The sequence below is a fragment of the Formica exsecta genome, unplaced genomic scaffold (assembly GCF_003651465.1).
Source record: "Formica exsecta isolate Colony F162 unplaced genomic scaffold, ASM365146v1 scaffold140, whole genome shotgun sequence".
In the NCBI taxonomy this organism is placed as follows: Eukaryota; Metazoa; Arthropoda; class Insecta; order Hymenoptera; family Formicidae; genus Formica; species Formica exsecta.
This window is the reverse complement of record NW_021848730.1, coordinates 326,739-345,918: the sequence shown is the minus strand read 5'-3', so window position 1 is coordinate 345,918 and position 19,180 is coordinate 326,739. Positions and strand designations below refer to the sequence as shown.

The 19,180-nt window shown below is 36.6% G+C and overlaps 1 protein-coding gene across 14 annotated transcripts in view; it reads left to right on the top strand.

Moving 5' to 3' along the window:
- The window catches only part of LOC115246207 (disks large 1 tumor suppressor protein), a 496,657-nt gene that overhangs the window by 268,426 nt on the left and 209,051 nt on the right, over positions 1–19,180 (top strand). For 12 of the 14 annotated variants that reach the window (XM_029824882.1, XM_029824884.1, XM_029824886.1 and 9 more), the window contains 2 exons: positions 1,042–1,146; positions 7,506–7,673. In XM_029824882.1, the coding sequence (XP_029680742.1) occupies positions 1,042–1,146; positions 7,506–7,673 (273 nt within the window). Of the gene's footprint in view, positions 1–1,041; positions 1,147–7,011; positions 7,240–7,505; positions 7,674–19,180 lie in introns of those variants that run through there. The other 2 variants (XM_029824894.1, XM_029824889.1) reach the window with 2 other exon arrangements.

Below are 19,180 nucleotides of genomic sequence, written 5' to 3'. Positions count from 1 at the left end.
TCTATGTGGAACCCGCTTCACAAAAATCTATAATCCCCCCGGGGAAAAAAAAAAAAAAAAAAAAAAAAAAAAAAAGACGAACTGCGATCCACGTGGAGGTGAGTCGTCGTCGGTACGTGTTGGAAAACGTTCCGAAAAAACAAACGAATTTTGGAGAAGATAGTCGCGATACATGTTTAATAAGGACAACGAACGGACCGTGTGCCAGTGGAGATAAAACGACGCTTGGATGTTAAACGCACCTGTGTGCATCGAAAGTTCGCCATGAATAATTCCGTTTGGGAAGCTACAACCGCTCGCGTGACAACGTCGAGTCAACTTATCCTAGCCGCGTAATTGACCTTGCGTAGTTGGCGACTTTATTTCCTCCTCTTTTTACCTGTCTGCACTTGCATCCATGCAGCGAAAGCGCGCGTATATCACGTTGCGATCGATTTTGTTCCAAATGGGTCGACGCGTTAAAAAACCTGATACTCTAGTTATCAAGTATTTACTGCTTGAGGGCAGTCAGGGTTGTGCTATAACACACGGATCTTCGGAATGATTCACGATATGCAGATTCTCTCCCCTTCTCCCATAATCGGCAATAAAATATAAAATAAATCCACAGGTATGCGAAATAAGAGTGAGGATGTATTTGTTAAGGAAATGATCTTTCGAATTGCCGAAAAGTCGGAGAGTAAAATCTATCATCTTATTATTCATCATTTTATAATTATCTATAATCTTTATAATTATCTTATACTATTTTCTTTGTTAACTCGACACTTTGAATATTATCGATATGATATGTTATTGCGTTATATATTTAATCTGAAAAAGAATTTCGATGATTTGAATATTATAGCTGTACCGAGCAATATTTTTGTGCTACGCCGTATTCGCACAGTTGCAATTTTTCGAGAATAAGAATACATATTTTGAAACTGTATTTTGACTGAGGATTCGAAAGGCTATTCGGGAACAGTTCGGCAACGCGCGTTTCTCTCGTCGACACACAGAACACGACGGTATGTTTTTCAGATGATGTGATCGTTTCAGGATGGTCCAGCCTCCGTCCTGCCGTTGACCCAGACTCTATCGAACATTTATGGCCGCAGATCGGCCAGTCCCGATGTTCCAGGCACCGATGTAAATGAGATTCAGGTTCGTAAACGTGTAAAATGCAAAAGTAAACTGCGAATCTTTGAAACATGTTTCAAAGATTCACATTTTCGCACTCTTTCGCGACAAGTACTGTCACTGCAAACTAAAACCTGTTCCACTAGATTCGTAAAATAACGTTGTAGCAACCATCATAACACGATTAATGAAACTATATGTTTATTATTAATCTAATCACAAGCATCGAGTGTTTTTAGCAAGATTTTTTTTTTTTTTTTTGTTCTAAAGCACTGTTTCAAAAAAAGTAATCACCGTTATTTGAATTAATTAATATTTGTGTGTATATGTATTCGCGCAATAATTTTTTTTGTATCTCATAGAATTTATATAGATGTATTGATCGCAGAGTGTAGCTTGGTAATGATTGCTCATAAGCTCGTGATGGTAAGCCTGTTTTCTGTAGTTGAATGTACAGCGAAGATTTCTAGCTTACCAACTCGTTTATTCGAGAGATTCGTGGCGGCACGACTTAGAATTTACTCATAATCCCAAACCAGTCTTAAAACTTTGCCGATAATCCAATTTTCAAGCGCTTGAGAAATAAATCTTTGATCTTTTTTTTTTCTAAGAAATTTTTCTTTTATATAAAAATTTTTTATTATATAAAATATTAATTAATTATTGTAAAATTAAATTCAAATGAGGTATAGACACAATAATTATATCGATATAATGTTGTGTTTATAAATCGATATGCGTTTTAATTCTTTAATCTTTTTTTATTCTCGAGGCATGTATGATTTATTTTTTTAGGTTTGCCAAGCCAAATTTCACATAACTGACAAATAGAATAAAAAAGCAGGAATCACGTTTATATCTTATATAACTAACTTTATTAAGCATAAATTTTGAGATATATCTAAGACGAACGTGCTTAACTTTGATCATCCAACGGGGGTTTCTAAAACTCTCGTAAAGAGTCTTGAACTCGAATAGCTACTGCGAAGCACCTACCATCGACCCTAATTGTTTGAAAGAGACACGCGGGAGATATTCCTTGTGATCGTATTTTTCCTAGTTTACACGACGGAAAATGTTACGTGACGATGTAATGTGTGTGCTATCTGCTGTGTGTGTTCTATCTGCTGCGAGCTGAATTTTGAAATAAAACCCAGCAGCGCATATAGTGTTTCATATAAATATGGTAACATAATATCAACCCGCGATATTATATACGCGGTGCGAGTGTAATACGAAATGGCTAATTCAAAAATATTTACTTCCGCCATGCACGTGTAATTTTGTATATATTTACATATACCCGGCGAGCTATTGAAAAATTCACGGCCGTCATATTTTTATTATATATTACTTGAATCTATATATTCGCCGTGTCGTAGTTTCTGCCATACTTGTCTGTTCGAGTAGCATCCGGCGAACGAACGATTTTCACGGAATAAAAGCGTCGATTTAATGCATATATCTATCGTGTCTCGCCATTCCGCGGAAATCGGGATGAATAAGCGCAGTACATACGTAAATCTCGATGAATACTCGATGGATTGCATTTTCAACGGTGCTATCAACAATTTTCAAACTGATACGAATTCATTTCATTGGCTTCTTTGCATCGACAACTATTCTATCAAAATACAAGTATATTTTTATCTATATATCATCGACAAAAATCGTAAGTGCGCTTACAGCCTTATATTTCGACAAAAATTTCATAATTTTATCGATTAGAGTTTATCATAACAATCGCATTTACAAGTACGTACAAAAAATAGGCTCGTTTAAACGACATCCATAATTTTTTTTACGAACCAGTGATCAGATTTTTTAAAGTTTAAGATTAACAATGCGATTCACACACACGAAATATTTTTCTGCAAATATAACCGCTTTTTTATACGTTATCATTCTTTTTTTGATGTGTTGCTGATTATATTAATACAAATTGTGAAGCACTCAAGTGCCGTTTTTTACTGCTTTTAAGGAGCTTAACGCAATATTTAATGTTGAAGGTGAAAATAATATTCATCTACTTGAATTTCTTTCAAACGAGAACGATAAGAGGTTTATTTTGTTTAATTATAAACATATAAATTAATTTACTTTACGTCAACGGCAGACTTTAATTTTCCGCCATTCTTGGTCCTTTCGCCATCGTTATTACGCAAGGCCTCGCCGTACAATTCTTCGTTTCAGAACACGATCCGCGCAGTTCTCGATTATCTCCTCACGTTCTTCCTATCAAATCCAAGGTTTCCTAAAGCTGCGGGGCGCCGCATTGTGCCTCAGCATTGTGCTCATAATGGACATCCGATTCACAAAATGAAACGGCTGCGGGAGTTCATAAAAAGATCTGCGCGATAGACGGCTGTGCATGACGGTTAATTAACTCGCACGAAGATTATTTCGTATATTGTGACACACGCGAGTAAGTTCGAACAATCTCAGCGGAGAATCATTGATCGATGCGTTGAAATGACAAGTTAAATGATAAATCACACGCACGCTTATAAATGTTATTTGTAAATATTCGCTAGCCTATTCCTGCATTATTTCCTGCATTACTTTCATAATCTGTTGTCGAGATTGACCGTTGATTGATCGGAGCTATCGTCATTATTCGCCGATTAATTAACGCCGTATCAATTTGTAAACTGTACCGAAAATCAGCATGCCATCGTTATTAATGCCGTTTTGCGATCCACACGTTTACAAACGACTGCTCGAACCACGCATGATTGGTTTGGAGCGGTTACATTATGATGCATTCCGTTTGACTTTAATAACCTGGTTAACTTCCGAGAATGGAGCGTTTCAGAAATTATGACATAATATTTGTTTAATCCGTTAATGATCGAAACTTGCTATATGCCACCGCGTACGAGAAGAAATACCCATTAACAGAAATTTATTATTGATCACCATTTAACCAACCTCTGGATTGTTTTTCGCCGCTTTAATTAACTCGTTAGAAAATACCGATATCGCGCACAGCGATATATACATATTGCATCGTTTTATCCGAAATCAGAGAGAAGATATTATTTTTGTGGATTTTTATTATGATCTGCTATTATGACCACAACTAATTTGCGAAATTTAATGAGTGATATATATAATGGATAGCGATTTTATATTTTGGAGATAAAACTCGCCGTACAAAAATATGTAACGGAGCGTAACACGAAAGCTGTAAATTGTTGTTTGCTCAAAATACGATTCCAAGAAATTGGTCGGTCGGCGGTCCTGCCACGTGAAGTTTAATTAAGCGAGAGTTTAATCAGACCGAATGTGAACTTATGCGCAGACACAATTTCTCCAGGCATCGATCCCGGACGCTATAGCCCCGTAATGTCACTGGAGAGACACTATAGTAACTATTGTCTGCGAGAATTACATTTAATGTAAGGTGGCGACCACTTAAACGTGAAATTAATGACGGTTTGTCGGCCGTGAACTATGAAATAAATGGCGCGACTCATTGAATTTATAAATAGCGTGCGGCCATAATTAATCATCTCGAATTCTCTCGAGTTTGAATCCGGCCAAAGAAACAAACTCCTCGAAGAATCCTCCTTTAGACTGCCGTCCAATCGCGAAGATGCGCTCGGAATTAGACGGCGACACCTTCGTCGGAGCATCGACACGCTATTGATATCAGTGCCGAGTCGCTTTTACAGCAGTACCGACGTTCTCCACTCCCAAAAACTCGCCGAGACTCGATCGTGATTAAGTGCAATGGTTTAATTACCTCAAAACGGGACACCGCTAATTACAAATATTCCCACGTAGTCGCTGTTAGAGGTTTTGTTTTTTTGAAAAAAATGTTCGCGAAAGAATTTAAATTTTATTTTGAAAATATGTCAAAGAAAGTGTGTGATAAAGGAAGTGTATACAACGAAAGAGTAGAATAGCGTGATCGTACGTTTCTCAAAATTTGTAAAGAAATTTAAAATTATTTTTACGTTTATAAAATAGAAAAAATATCTCAAAAATATTTGCGAGATTAAAATGATGTTGACTTGAAAGTTTTTCTATTTATATATATTGTATTTACATTAAATTGATTGGAATACAGTATGTAGGGAATTTCCGCTGAAAACGGGTCGATCTTGTTAGAGTTTCCGGCTCTCAAAATAAAAGAAGAGATTTATTAATTGACGTGATCACGAATAACCGGTCTTGCTTATGAGAGCAATCATGTTTTTCTTGGAAGAGTTAGCGCGGGATAATTCGGTGAGAGTGTAGGACGAAATAAATGAAGTGAGAAACGATCTTCCTAGAATACTGTCGTAAAAAAAAAGAAAAAAAAATTAATCCGTGACTCTATCTTCCGGTAACAAATTCAAATATCCGTCATTTTAAAAGCTCCACCCATTTTTCTTCCGGCACTAAAAATACAAAAGATTATGCGTCACGTATAAAATACTTGTTCAATAAAACTACATTGAAGAATGATATCGTGCGAAAAATTATGGTACGATGATGTAACAAATCAAGGGATTTACGAAGAGATGCATTTTCACGGAACAGAATGTTGATGGAGATTGTTTGCTGAGGTTCCAAGTCTGAACTATTTCGCTCTCGCACGCGTAGTTTCTCCATAAACAATATGCGGCGGTGTTTGGTATTCTTGGAAGCTTGTAAACGCTTCAATCACTCTGAAATTTTCCTTCGCAAGCCCGTTCGCACAACCATATGGTGCATCCAAACGTATCTATTTTTGCGCAAACTTCCGTCAATAAAAGTGCGAGTGCACATTTCAGTGCAATGTTTAATATGTGGAACACACGAAATACGTTTTACATTTTGATGTAATGGCTAAAAACAGCGAAATGGAAGATAATAGGCTTCAAATATATGAAAAGATAAAAGTGAATTAAAATTCGAGAAAAATTTTTTGGAATGACATATATATTAGATTATTTCTCCTTTTTTTTTTGCTCTTGAAAAAATATATTCGGTCTGATATATTCGAAAGATTGTTTATGCGATGATTAAAAAAATAGTTTTTGTAAATTATAATAGCGTTTGTTTGAAGATCGTTTATTAAAAGCGTATTAATGAATTGATTAACGCAATTAATAGCTTTGTTGAATAGTATTTGAAATATTATTTTCATACTCCCGTTGTATTGCGGCATTAATGCGCATTTGATTACAACGTCATTGTGGCACCTTTATTCGCGTTCGTAGAATGCACTCGACAATAATGGCCGATGCGACTATGTCGAGGGAATAAAAGCGCGCGAGGTGGAACAAGAGGAAGAGGAATATAGAGACAGCCTGATACTTATGACACGCTTTCAGAGCACGAGAAGCGAGAGAAAAGGGGGATTTGATTCGTGACATATATCCCCGACGTTCTCTTCGCCATTGGTATCGATCTCTCCGACGATGGGCACGCCCGCGATACTCGATTGAAAGCACTTGTTCGAGCAGCTTTAACAAAAACGGCGTGCAGTTTAAACAAATCATAAAAATTTATCTTCAAGCCCAAAATCCGAAAATAAAAGTTTAAATGTTAATAAAAAAGAACTATTCTCGCATTTAAAAAAATTTAAAGTAATAAAGTAAGAATTAAGTACAAAAATTTTTTAATGAGGAAGAGAACCAGATTCGTAATGTAGAAATGTATATTTAAATATACATGGAAATATAAAATATTTTAATTTGCATTAAATAATGCGTTTTTACGAATAAATTTTACTTTCTACAATTAACGAAACGCAAATGGCATATCTAACGGATAATTATAAGTCTGAATTGAATTTTTGTCATTTTTTGGCCGTTATATAGCGCTTCTATTTCGCTTGAAATTTGCGCAACGGCAAATCGAGTGGACTTTGATGGACAGTGTACATTGAAAAATATATATATTCGCGAAATATTGCGCGCGGACTGTTTTTGCACGATGATAGACTGGGTGTCGATCGTACGTCACTCAAGGCGTCGATTCAGTGATTATATGTTCGCCGTGCCGATCAAAATACGAAAACGTCGAAGAGCGAGACGGCACACCAATCCAAAATTGGTTTTGCTCAACGATCGCGACGCTAATAACGCGATTTCGCGTGATTCCGAGAACGGCGGGGATGCTTGCGAATGCTGCTGGAGTAACGTAAGTTCTGGGCAAAATGTTGCATCAATGGCAAAAAAATGTTTTTTGCAACCAAATAAATATCAAGAAAATTAATAATAAAAATTAACAAGAAAGTACTCTGTGATTGCGTTTTTATATTATAAGTTAATATCTAATGCTAACGATTGTGAGATATCAATCTGCGTCTGACGCTTTTTCATGATATTTTGGCGTAAGATTCTTATAATATTTGATGTGTGTAAGATAATAATAATGAGATGAAATTATTTTTCTCTTTATTGCAGAAAACGAAATACGATAATGCAGGGGTGGAGGAACAGTTGCCGCCACCGCCTTCGCCGCCCCAGTTAAAAGAAGCGGCTCAACTGGATGGGGTTCCTAGACCGAATTCAGTCGACCGTATCCTTCATTCTGACGGTATCCAGCACATCAGCCATGAAGCACTCAACAAGGTAAGAGTACTAACAATAAGATGTACAAAAAAAAATTGAAAAAAAAAGTTAGCTAATGGTTTAATATCGTATGCCAAACAGATGCCAACTGTTTGCGGAAAAGTAGAAATCGTAAACTTTCGTTGAATGTAAATCACATGAAAATGTTGCAAGAAAGAAAAAGTTCTGTCTTTGTAACGTAAATATTTAAATTCGTTGCTTTGAAAATTTAAATTCTGTACAACAAAGATGGGGGAGGGGGAAGGAAGAGGATAAAGTAACGGGGATGAAAGGCACATTGCTCGCTCAGGGGTAATAACTGGCGCATGCGCATACGAGCTCGAAATATTCGCCACCTACGGTTTCATCCCCGAAGATACTCGCCTCTACCGCGAAATCGATAGATGTGGCTTTCGTGCGACTGGTAACGGTCAGAGAACAGACCTTCCACGTTACCGAGTGCTGTAATTCCCGACAAACGTTAAGGACTTACGTATAACTGATACAAACGTACAGAGAATCTAACGTTCATACTCGTACTTCATGCGTGCAGTATCAGCTTTAGGTGTATCAATGCAATTAAAATTAAAAATAATCCAATCATAAATTTTGGCAATCTAAAAATTCTATCGCAATAAACTTCTAAGAATAGCGGAGAAATTTTGATTCGATTCTTTTTGTTCCTATTTATTGGAATCCAATTACGATTGTATCGTAGTAATTTCGATATTTAAATCTCGATCGGAATAATCGAGGCACCCTATCTCGAAATAACTTGCTGCACCCTTCAACAGAGGGCAGGAAATTGCCTCGCAATTCTCCGCAAAACCGCACGATTCCGCTACCGTCTACCACGTGGTAAGATCGACATCTGCATTATCCTGGCCCCGTTGACTGGCCGCAACACGTGGACAAAACAGTTCGGTCGCGACTTTGCAGCTCGTCGGCTCCGAGAGCCAGACACGTAGCGCAACGCGACGCAACGCGACGCAACGCAACGCGACGCGACGCGGCTCGCCGGTGGCGGTTCGGTGATTCCGATGGTGCGGTGCATGATTCGGTCGCAAAACAGGACTGCGCGACCGCAGGGTTATGACGAAGAGGTACGACAGAGAGTTCTGAGGGTGTTCCACCCCCCCCCCCCTCCCCGCAACCAACTCGACGTCCTTGGATACTCGGGTGTGAAAAACCGAAAGGCGTTTATTGATCGCGTTTCTCGGAGTTGTAATGTTTTTCTATCGTTGACCGGTCGATAACGGGACCGATGTGGAGCGAAATTATTCGCGGCCGCGTATGTTCGGCGCGAAATGGCACGAATTGTAAAGTGCACATTCAAATTAATTATACCATGCGTTTTCCGATATTTAATTACGTCGACGGGTTAACCAGCTGCCGAGAGCCGAATGCGTGAATACATCGAGTTTCAGCAAACGCACACGGTTATAATAATTTCAATCGTGTACAAATATAATTCGGGAATTAGGTTAATTAATTCAACGTGCGCGCGAGCTTTATCGCGTCGCCGCTATCTCGACCAGATAGATAATTACGTGGCTTTAATTACAGAAGAATACGCGTGAATTTATGTGATAATGCCCGTATCATTTCCAAATATAGTCCATGAAATTTGATAAAATTCATATTTATCTAACAATGCCATTAGATTTGTTATCGTACACATTGATTAATGTTATGTTTTATATCATACATTTAAAATGTTTCATTCCAAGTTATCTGTTGACATTGAGATAGTATCGAAAATATCGTAGATTTTCATTCTAAGATCAAGTATAAAAATCGCTGTCCGGAAACTTTGAAACTAAAACTTCACTAAAACTTTGAAATTCCCTGTAGGCATTCTGTATTCATCGCGCGAATCGACCGGTGTGTGTGTTGAATTTTGATGCATTTTTCTGTCTCGGAGAGAACGAGCAGAATCGTTAAATACAAATTGTGCAAACGCGTGACAATGTGAGATTCTCGTTCGCGCGATAATTTAACGGATGTATCTGTGCCGGAGAACACGAGTCATTTCCACGAGATTAATCGGTGATTTACGTGCGATTTGTCACAGCCGCAAATTAAAGTCGCACGGCTTTTATCGCTCTTGTGAACGGTGCGATCGTTAAGAGAGAGCGTTTTAAAAGAGATGCATTTTGCGAGAGCGGTTGCAATCGTTTGTACAGCGCATTCTCGCGCGCCATTGAATGAGATTTGGGGATGAGAAAAATGTTAGGTAATACCAGATACACGTGCTACAAGTGGTCGATGTATTGTTATACACATTTCGTATTGAATGATTTTATATCTCGCATTCAGAATACAGTTATTTCGCGATTGAGACGTGTATTCAAAGCATGTTTTCGTAATTCTTACGGTGTTTTCCACTGTTATAAACGCAAATTGTTTCACGTACATAAACATAGATTTACGACTAAAAATCTATATTTATTGAGAATGCATCAATTTCTTTTCTTTAGTTATTTACTCAAACAGTATTTTTTACTCAAACAATAATTTTATGCACAATATGTATATTTTTCCAAATTAAATTATTAGCAAAAGTTCGTTATAATTAAATTGCGAGTTAATATTTTTTACAATTATCTAATCGATCAATGAAACTTCTTCGTACTATGTCGGAAGTTCAGGAGCAGTTAGATAATTTCTTACAAGCGTTGCAAATGCTCGCTAAAGACCACCAAGTTTCAGCTACTTAAGGCGAGAGACATGGTTATAACGAAGGTAACTACAAACTCGTTGCGCGCCAGGAGGGTCGTTTCAACGTTATACATAATTTATGTGCAATAAATTACCAGTTCCATCATCTTCAATCTAACACAACGCTACGCGAACAGCGCGATAATACTATTTTCTTCCAACAAGTAAATGGCGAAACACGAATGTGTTTCCCGTGACATTTTCTCTTCGCTATCTTTGCGCGAATTCGCCTTTTCCTTCTTTCTGGCTTCCGTTGTCGTAAATTATCGATGCGTTTCTTTTTACCGGAACTTCTCTTATTGCGACCGAATCTAGGCCAAATGAGGGAATATTCTAGATCAAATTTCTATGAAGACCGGCACATCTAATTTTTTATACGCAGAATAATTTTATTATAAAAAAGCTCATATTCGTAGGTTTCATATTAATACAAGAAATAAAATAAATGTTTAGAAAAATATCTAAAAGAAATAAATTTTTTACATTTACACGAAGAAAATGAACATAAAATGAACGATAGGTATTCCAAAGCTTCGAATTCTCTCTGCACGAGTCATTATGAGAAATGAGGATATATTAAGTCTGAATGTGAAAGCACGAGAATCGAAATCGCAAGCTTTCATTAAAATCTAACAAAAAATGATCTAGATACGGCAAAAGGTATGTGGGATTGAAGTAAGAAAGATTAAGGTAGATGTGTGTGAGGGTCAAACATATTTCTTCTCCACGTATGATTCCGCCGGATAATCACCGTTCTTCGCATGACCTAGAATGACCTAGATACTACCTCCGATGTTGCCCATTTTCTTGGACGATTCTCGGACGACAGCAAAACGTTCGACAATAAACCTCACTTTTCTCCAGGCGCGAGACCCGATTTTTGAACCGTCGGAACTACGCGAAGAATTTTCGATATCTTTTAAGTTAGCGAATAAAACAGGAGAGAAAAGCTATTTCAGAAATGCCGTTGTAAATATATAGCAATGTACTTTAGCACATTTAAGAATTTTGTAAAATTATTTGAAATATCTAAGACATTAATTTTAGATACGAGAAAGCGTTGCAAGATTTGCGAGCAAGTCGTTATTGACGTAAAATGAAAAAATAAAAAATTGTTTTTATCATATTGATAATGAATTACAATTAATTAATCTTTCCAATTTATATTATGGAAGAATTGAATTGCTCGCGTAGTAGAATACGCATAGTTTGTCAGTTAACGATATCTCGGAAATTCACATTAGATTATTATTTTATATAGAACAAAATTATTTGCTAAATTTTCAACATGTTATTATCAAAATCTTTCTATAACATCATCTTAATATTTCAAAAGTAGCAAGCTAATAATTTTCATCAATTTGTACGCGCAATATATTTAAAAATATTGTGAAAGTGGATTAAGATAAGAAGCAAGTACAAAATTATACTATATAGAAAAATTAATTTTAGTATTTTTTTAAATTGTTATATATATATGTATAAAAGACGTTGCTGAGTATGTTTAATTTTTCTATGATTATATGTATTATATAATCTCAAGACTAATCGCGCGCGTTAATGTGCATGCATGTTAAACAGCAAGTAAGTCGCAGAAATTACAGTTTAATGAACCTTTTGCATGTATTATATGTTAGGTTCTATTTGACATTTACTTGAAGTACTCGGACATACATTCGAGTATATTATACCCCTCTTGTAAAAATTATCGCGGCGAACCGATTTAGATAATTATTTAACAATCGTGCGCGCCGGCAATTTTCGCGCAAGTATGCAAAGTTCATGATTTTGTCCATAATTTTGTTCGCCTTGACATTTAACTTTATCGACCGGATTATACTCTCGATTAAATGTGAAACGGAAAATCTCTTGCATCCGCGGATTTTACATTATTTATGATTGACTACGAATACTCGAAATTATTCGATTAACATGGATGCAATTAAAATTGCTTCGCGCGCACGGAAAATCATGGAAATTCGCGAAAACTCCCAGCAGAGTTAAATTACAAGCTGGATGCAAACTGTAAATCAATCTACGATCATTCGACAAATCGTGATTCGAGCGAATAGACCGCGCGATAAAATTAAATAACAATTGCGTTATCGCTACGCGTGTTTAATTTGCGCAATACATGTTACGATCAACTTAACGTGCTATGTTACTTCTAATCTAATCGCGATTAACCCCTCGTGACCATGCAGTAGCCACGAATAAGAATCGTGATATGAAACGATATTGCATTCGATACACACAATTACGTTACCTACAAATAGGATTCTTACAAGGTTTTTAATGATAATTCAAGTATTGCTGTATTTTCAAGTGACATTAGATGTCAGTGTTAAACGCGTATGAATAAAAATCAGATACAAAATACAAAATATGTAAACTTCAACAGAATCAATTTACATGTATATTTGCAGACAAAATTAGATTACTGTAAATTATAGAGAGTACGGGGGAAAAGAACGCGAGCGCGTGATTTTCTACTTTGAATATATTTATCGAAGCTTATTCTCGTGATACGAGCAAATCAATCGAAAGACTTTGTGAGACTGCAGACTCAGGTTAGTCTCGCAAACATGCGTGCCTCGAGAAACGAAGACGGGAACAGCTGCTCGATATTGCACGACACGAAAGCTGGAGGGCTGCGCGCTTAATGACTTCGTGACTCGCGAGTGATTCTGGCGTGACTTGCGTCTGACTGAACTATTCCTTGTACCACCTTTTTTCAAGACCTTTCCTCGATTATTCGACTGCCGCATTATTCGCGCACTTCGTTATAAATGCAAAAATCGGATTAATCTTTCATCTTTCAACATTATTATCATTTTAATATAATTTTTTCTCATGCGTTTTTTGTAGTAATAAAATGATAAAATTATATATATTAAAAAAGAGATGCACATATACGTATATTAATAATAAACTCTCTGTACAGGCAAAAAGTAAAATTGTTTTTTTTTTTTTATCGAAATATCAGGATTAAACGTAACGTTATTCGCATTAAACATTATATGATATTTTTACTTTTCTTGCCGCGATTCACTTGTATTTATTCGAGGTATGGATATTTCAAGCACATATATAAAATTGATATCTTTCATAGAGGAATATATAATTGTAAATTATATTCTCTCTTTCTCTCTGTCTTGTCAATATATCTTGTGTAAAGATTCTTTCTTTTTACCTATTGTAAACATTTGATAGATGTCCACGTGATATCTTCCGCAGATTGAAATGAAAGAATAAACATGTATGCATGAATGGACATCTCGCTGGATGCTGCATCAGCACGGAAAATTCTTCATTTAGTAATAACAACGATCCGTTAACGATCGATATCTTCCATTGAAAGAGTGATTTCTCTTTATATACGGAAAATATCGCATAAAATAGTGCATTCTGGCAGCCGACTGTCAAACGGCACGCAATACAATAGCTGCATTGTTCGCACCGCACAGCGGATGCTTTTAATTAAAAGCTACCGCAATGATTTCTCTCTGTTCCTCTCTTATTTTTATTCGTTTCTTTTTTTTTTGTTTTTTATTTACCGAGAGTGCTCTTGAAAGCAACACACCGGCAGACAATATCGATTTTGGACGACCGCAAGCGTCGAGAGCTCTCCGCCGAATTGCCTTCGACTCTGTATTTTTCAGTGTAAACATTTCTAGACGCTTATCAGAAACCGTTCGTAATTCGTTTACCGAAACAATGAAGTTTCCACTCGTTGTCTTGCGGACAATATACGACGCGTAAAATCTCGTTGCAAACTGATTGCAAAGTTGACCGCCTAATTGGATCTTTTTCTATAACTATTCGCCACATTACAAAGATCCAAGACTTTGAAAAAGATTAAGAAAGAAATGCAATAAAAATTAGAAATCTTGCAAAACAATTCTGTTTTGTAAGACTTGTGTATTCGATGAATATATTATTTTTCGAATATATAGTTATCATACATTATATGATAAATATTCTGTTAATTTTAATAAAAAAATTCTTATGCCAACGAATTAATGTTTTAATTAAAAATTTTGCGCAACTTCCTTTGGACCTCGTTATACAGGCTATAATCTTTTTCCTTGCAATGACACTTCGTGTGTCGCGACTGCATTAGTGACAGTTCTCGAAAGTAATATTTGTGACGGTTCCACGACAACTCCGCGTCCGAGTCGAGCCGCTTCAAAGTAATCATCAACATCGCGATGAAACACCATCAGCCAGCGGCGAGCCTCGCTATGATAACAATGCACTTGTCAGCATTCAAGTTTCCGGAGCGCAGCGAGTCGCCGTTTCAATGAGGCCGCGATCCCCGAAAGCATTCCGGCGGGATTGTTTCGGGGTTGGATGTGGTCTCTCCCGAGGGTGGATGCAGTTTTCGCGAGGTGGCGGTGCAGTTCGTGCAGTCGGTCACACTGACACGAATGCATATGTACAGCTCTCCCGATATGTATAACGCGCGCACACGAGTATACACGGAGATAGGCGGGTAGATAGATAGATATATAAGTAGTCCGCGACACAACCGAGAGAGAAACAGAGAACGAGGATCACCCACATATATATGGAAAACACACCTACACACGGCGCAGCCAACGATGTGTGCTCGCTAGTATTCCAAGTGCGCTCAGTGACGTAGGTCAGTGCTCGCGACTACGGCCCGCAAGCTCCCCCAGATTAAAGCTCGCGCTTTCCACTGGGAAAGCGAGAGGGAGCGCCGTCGTTATCTCTATATGCAGCATCCGGTCATGCAGAGGCGCGTACGTAAGATGCTCTTGCGCGAGAGCGCGGCCGTTCATTATGAGGTATTTAAAGAGTGTTTTGTCACATAGTGTGCACATATATTATAGCCGTGCTTGCAAGTGCACAATGTGTATTCGTTCTTTCACGTCGCGTCGGACAGGGCACGTCGAAAAGACGACTCTCTCCTTACTCGGTAATTATTCTGCATTGTTCATCGCGATCGTATTCTCTTCGATAAAGCGTGATGAAATGTTGAATTAATGTTGAATTTTTGGGATGAATCCGACATGCATGTGTGTGTTACTCGTTGCTCACTTGGCACTCCTCTCCTTTCTGTGTATACGTGTATGTATATGTATATATGATGTGAGATTAGATTGACTATCTCTGAGATAAAACTCGAACTTTTGCTTCGAAAGTTTATTAACTTCTATTAATCTCGAGGACTAATGAATAATTAATGATTATAACTTTAATACATTTATTATTAATAATGTTGGAAATAAATTTTGAATTATTTATAGATAAAAGAATACACATACACACCGAAATTCATTAATGCAATTCAATTGCAAGCATTAACAAATTATATTAAGAAACGGCATTTCGGTATTTCCTTGAGACTACGAGATTTAAATATCATTATCAGAAAACGTTAATTTACTTCTCTATTTGAATAAGCTTGATATTATTATGCAGGAATTTAAAATTTAGTTATCCGAAAGGAATTTCGAGAGAATTTATAACTTTTATGCGCTCTCTCTCTCTCTCTCTCTCTCTCAATTCATTTGCTGTTGAAAAACAATCTAGTACAGACGGCCGTAACTATTAGTATTATTAAATTAATGTGTGCCACAGTGTTGACTTCGCTCACTTATTTATCTTTGCACGTATCATCATTCGGGCTTTGATTACTATCAAAATATTTGGCGAATCGATTTCTCGATAACGGTTGGGTCATCGATAATATCATCGCGTAAAATGTCACCGCAAATGCATCCAATGCAAATTATGTGAGAAATGCAAAGGGTGCGCTCAAATCAACATACGTGTCAAGACTATGTAATGAGGCTTGGTCCGTTGAACACATATCGCAAGTGTACAAAGTCAGTGATACAGGTCAGCGTACGAGGCGACGGCCTGGAAATTGCACTTTTTAAAACCCGCGTCGCGAATCCGTTGCGATAGCGCTCTATTCCAGTTAACTCCATTGCAAATTAATGTCATGAAATTAATTGCAACACTTCATATTTCCGGCAAAACGCTTCCGAAAGGCATTAATCTCATAAATATAAATCTGGTGTAAACGTCAGAGTACTTGAGCACTTTTCTTCCTCTTCGGATCGTGCATTTCAATTTGGTTAATGCAACTCTAAGGCGAAACGTTTATTTAGTCCAACTTTATTTTATCCTACTTTACGTTTTTTTACCTTTTCCCAACGGATAGCATCATTTCCAAGCCAGGCAACGAAATAAATTTATTCGCGTAATAGGGTCACAGATGAAATTGAGGTTGTATAACAGGATTCAATTAAAGTCACATGTAATTCGTCGTATATATATTCGCGCGATATGCAAATAGCATTGCAAAATTCTGCAATATTGGTCGAATAAATAAACAGGAATTGTATGTATAATGAACGTCGGCCTTGGCGACATCGTGTTTCCTCGTTGAGATTTATCGGACAACGAGCACGTGGTATTTAACGACACGCTGTTCTCGCAGAGACGCTAAGTCGTGACTTCCTGCGAACGCAGGTGTTTCCTACGCAGGTCGCAAATCGCACGCCATATACGTACGTCGCACACGTGCGCGACGGATGTGCATCGCGCAAGATGACGTGCGCGTTTACTCTTCATCGTGGCTTATTGAAACGCAATCATTGTACCGCCTGTAATAGAATAGTGCGGTGATAAATCATTTGCCGCTAAGAAACTTGTCGGTGACCTTTCTTCGGGAACAGCTGGCGTTCGCGAGAGGCGTAAGTCGAAATTAGATACGTCATGTTTTGATTGCAACATAATTGCATTGAGATGGTAAAAAAAAAATACATATTTTGTTCCCTAAAAAAATAGTAATAATTAATTCTGGTTTAAAATTTAGGATATAATTATGTATCTATGATTTGATACTTATAAAATAATTCTTATTATTTTCAATTTATATACATATATAATAAACACATATATCTTTTTTTTATTTTCCTAAATCCTTTCCGTGTCGTTTAAATAAATTGAAAGAAGCGAGCGGAATTGTAGACTATTTAAGGAGATACCGATGGTGAGCTAGTGTAAATTTAACTCATGCCTGTGCAACGCTTCGTGGCATTCATCGAGAATATCTGATTGAATAATTCAAATCGTTTATCGATCCCGTGACGGATACACCGAAGGGAAAAACGATCACCCTCATAAAACTCTTCCTAAAGAACTCTTTAAAGTAACAGAAATATCGTATAATTGCACGCAAAAGAGTTCTGATTTTTGTGTTGATAAGTTCGAAGCTAAGGGGAAAAATTTTTTGCCGAGATTGTAAAGTTTGCAACTTGCTTTGTAAATACACCGACGTGTACTATCGTGACTATAAAATGCCAATCAGACTACCGGGTCGTTCCAGCTAATGCGTGATGTTATCGACCGACCTCCATAGTTCACCAGAGTGTGCTACAGATCTGCGATTACTATGTTGGAATGTTCATTTATCAACTACTGCGGATAATGCCTATAGATCTTGGCATATTTAGTGTCTTTAAATTGCCAACTATTTATTCGTCACATGCTTCATAAGAGCAAATAGTTAATCGTTGCAACGATATGTAAAATTCCTATATCGAGATCATTAGAGAATTAAAAATTAACCGTATTTAAAAAAAGAGAGATCATTCTTATACAAAGGTGTTTTTTTAAAACAATTTTATGTGCAATTTTAGGGCACACTGAATTATCTTTAGTGCAAATGGAATTGGCTATTTCTAATTGGTTATTTCATTGGATCCTTCTAATGTAGAAGGAGACAAATAGTTAGTGTTAAGAGTCAAATAGGTCAATCTATATTCTGATGTTACTGAATTAGATATAGTCAATATTAGACATGAGCAGTAAATATTTGACTTGACAAAAAGAACAAAAAAAAATAAATCCAATTAATTTTAAAAACATATTTCAAATAAAATATTTTAGAATCAAAATATAAACACGAAATGCGTTCATTAACTTTGTCTTAAACAACCGCGAGCGATTTTATCATTTTTTCTTTGAATCGTGCAACGTATGGCGGTTTGTAAAGCGGATTGTTTACCACGTTTTATATTTACTTCAAAGTACACGAGAAAATGCGTTTTAATTAAAATCACATCGTAGAAAATACATGTTGCGAAATATTCGTTACGCTTCTTGTAATTATAAGCACGCGTGGAAATTGTAATCACTTTAAATTGTCTTTTTATGCTCGTTTCTCATCGTGTGCTAGATAAATATTGTGCGACTATATTTTTGCAATACATGTCTTTCTTTTTATAAAGTGTATTTAATAAAGTGTAAAATTTGGAAACACATTAGCCTCTATTGTATTATGTGGCATTTAAAAACTATAAGTTTTTGTCAAACGATTAAAAAAAGAGAGAGAAAAATATCTTTACAAGTTAGAGTCAATTTTTTTTTTAAAACCACACTAGGCAATGATCTTTAATACATTGCATTTACTATTTTATTACTATTATGCAAATGGTCAAGTCTATCATATACCCTTCATATTCGAATCGATATTTATGTACGTGTGTATAGAGGCGGTCAGTAACGATTGCACGTTACTGCACGTTACGTTTATTTATTGTATTTGAAGTCACAGTGATGATCGATAACAAATATTGAAGCAAGACTTCAAACGCGATGAATCGATGTGTGAATTGACTTCTCGTCCGTTTTTCTCGTTATTTCTCTTCATGATAATAATGCTAACTCGCGCATTAACACCAAATACCAATTAGCGTCTCGATTCGAAATGACAGAAAGTGTGTGCTTTCTTTTTTCGATTATGTGTGACAAAGATGTTTTATTTT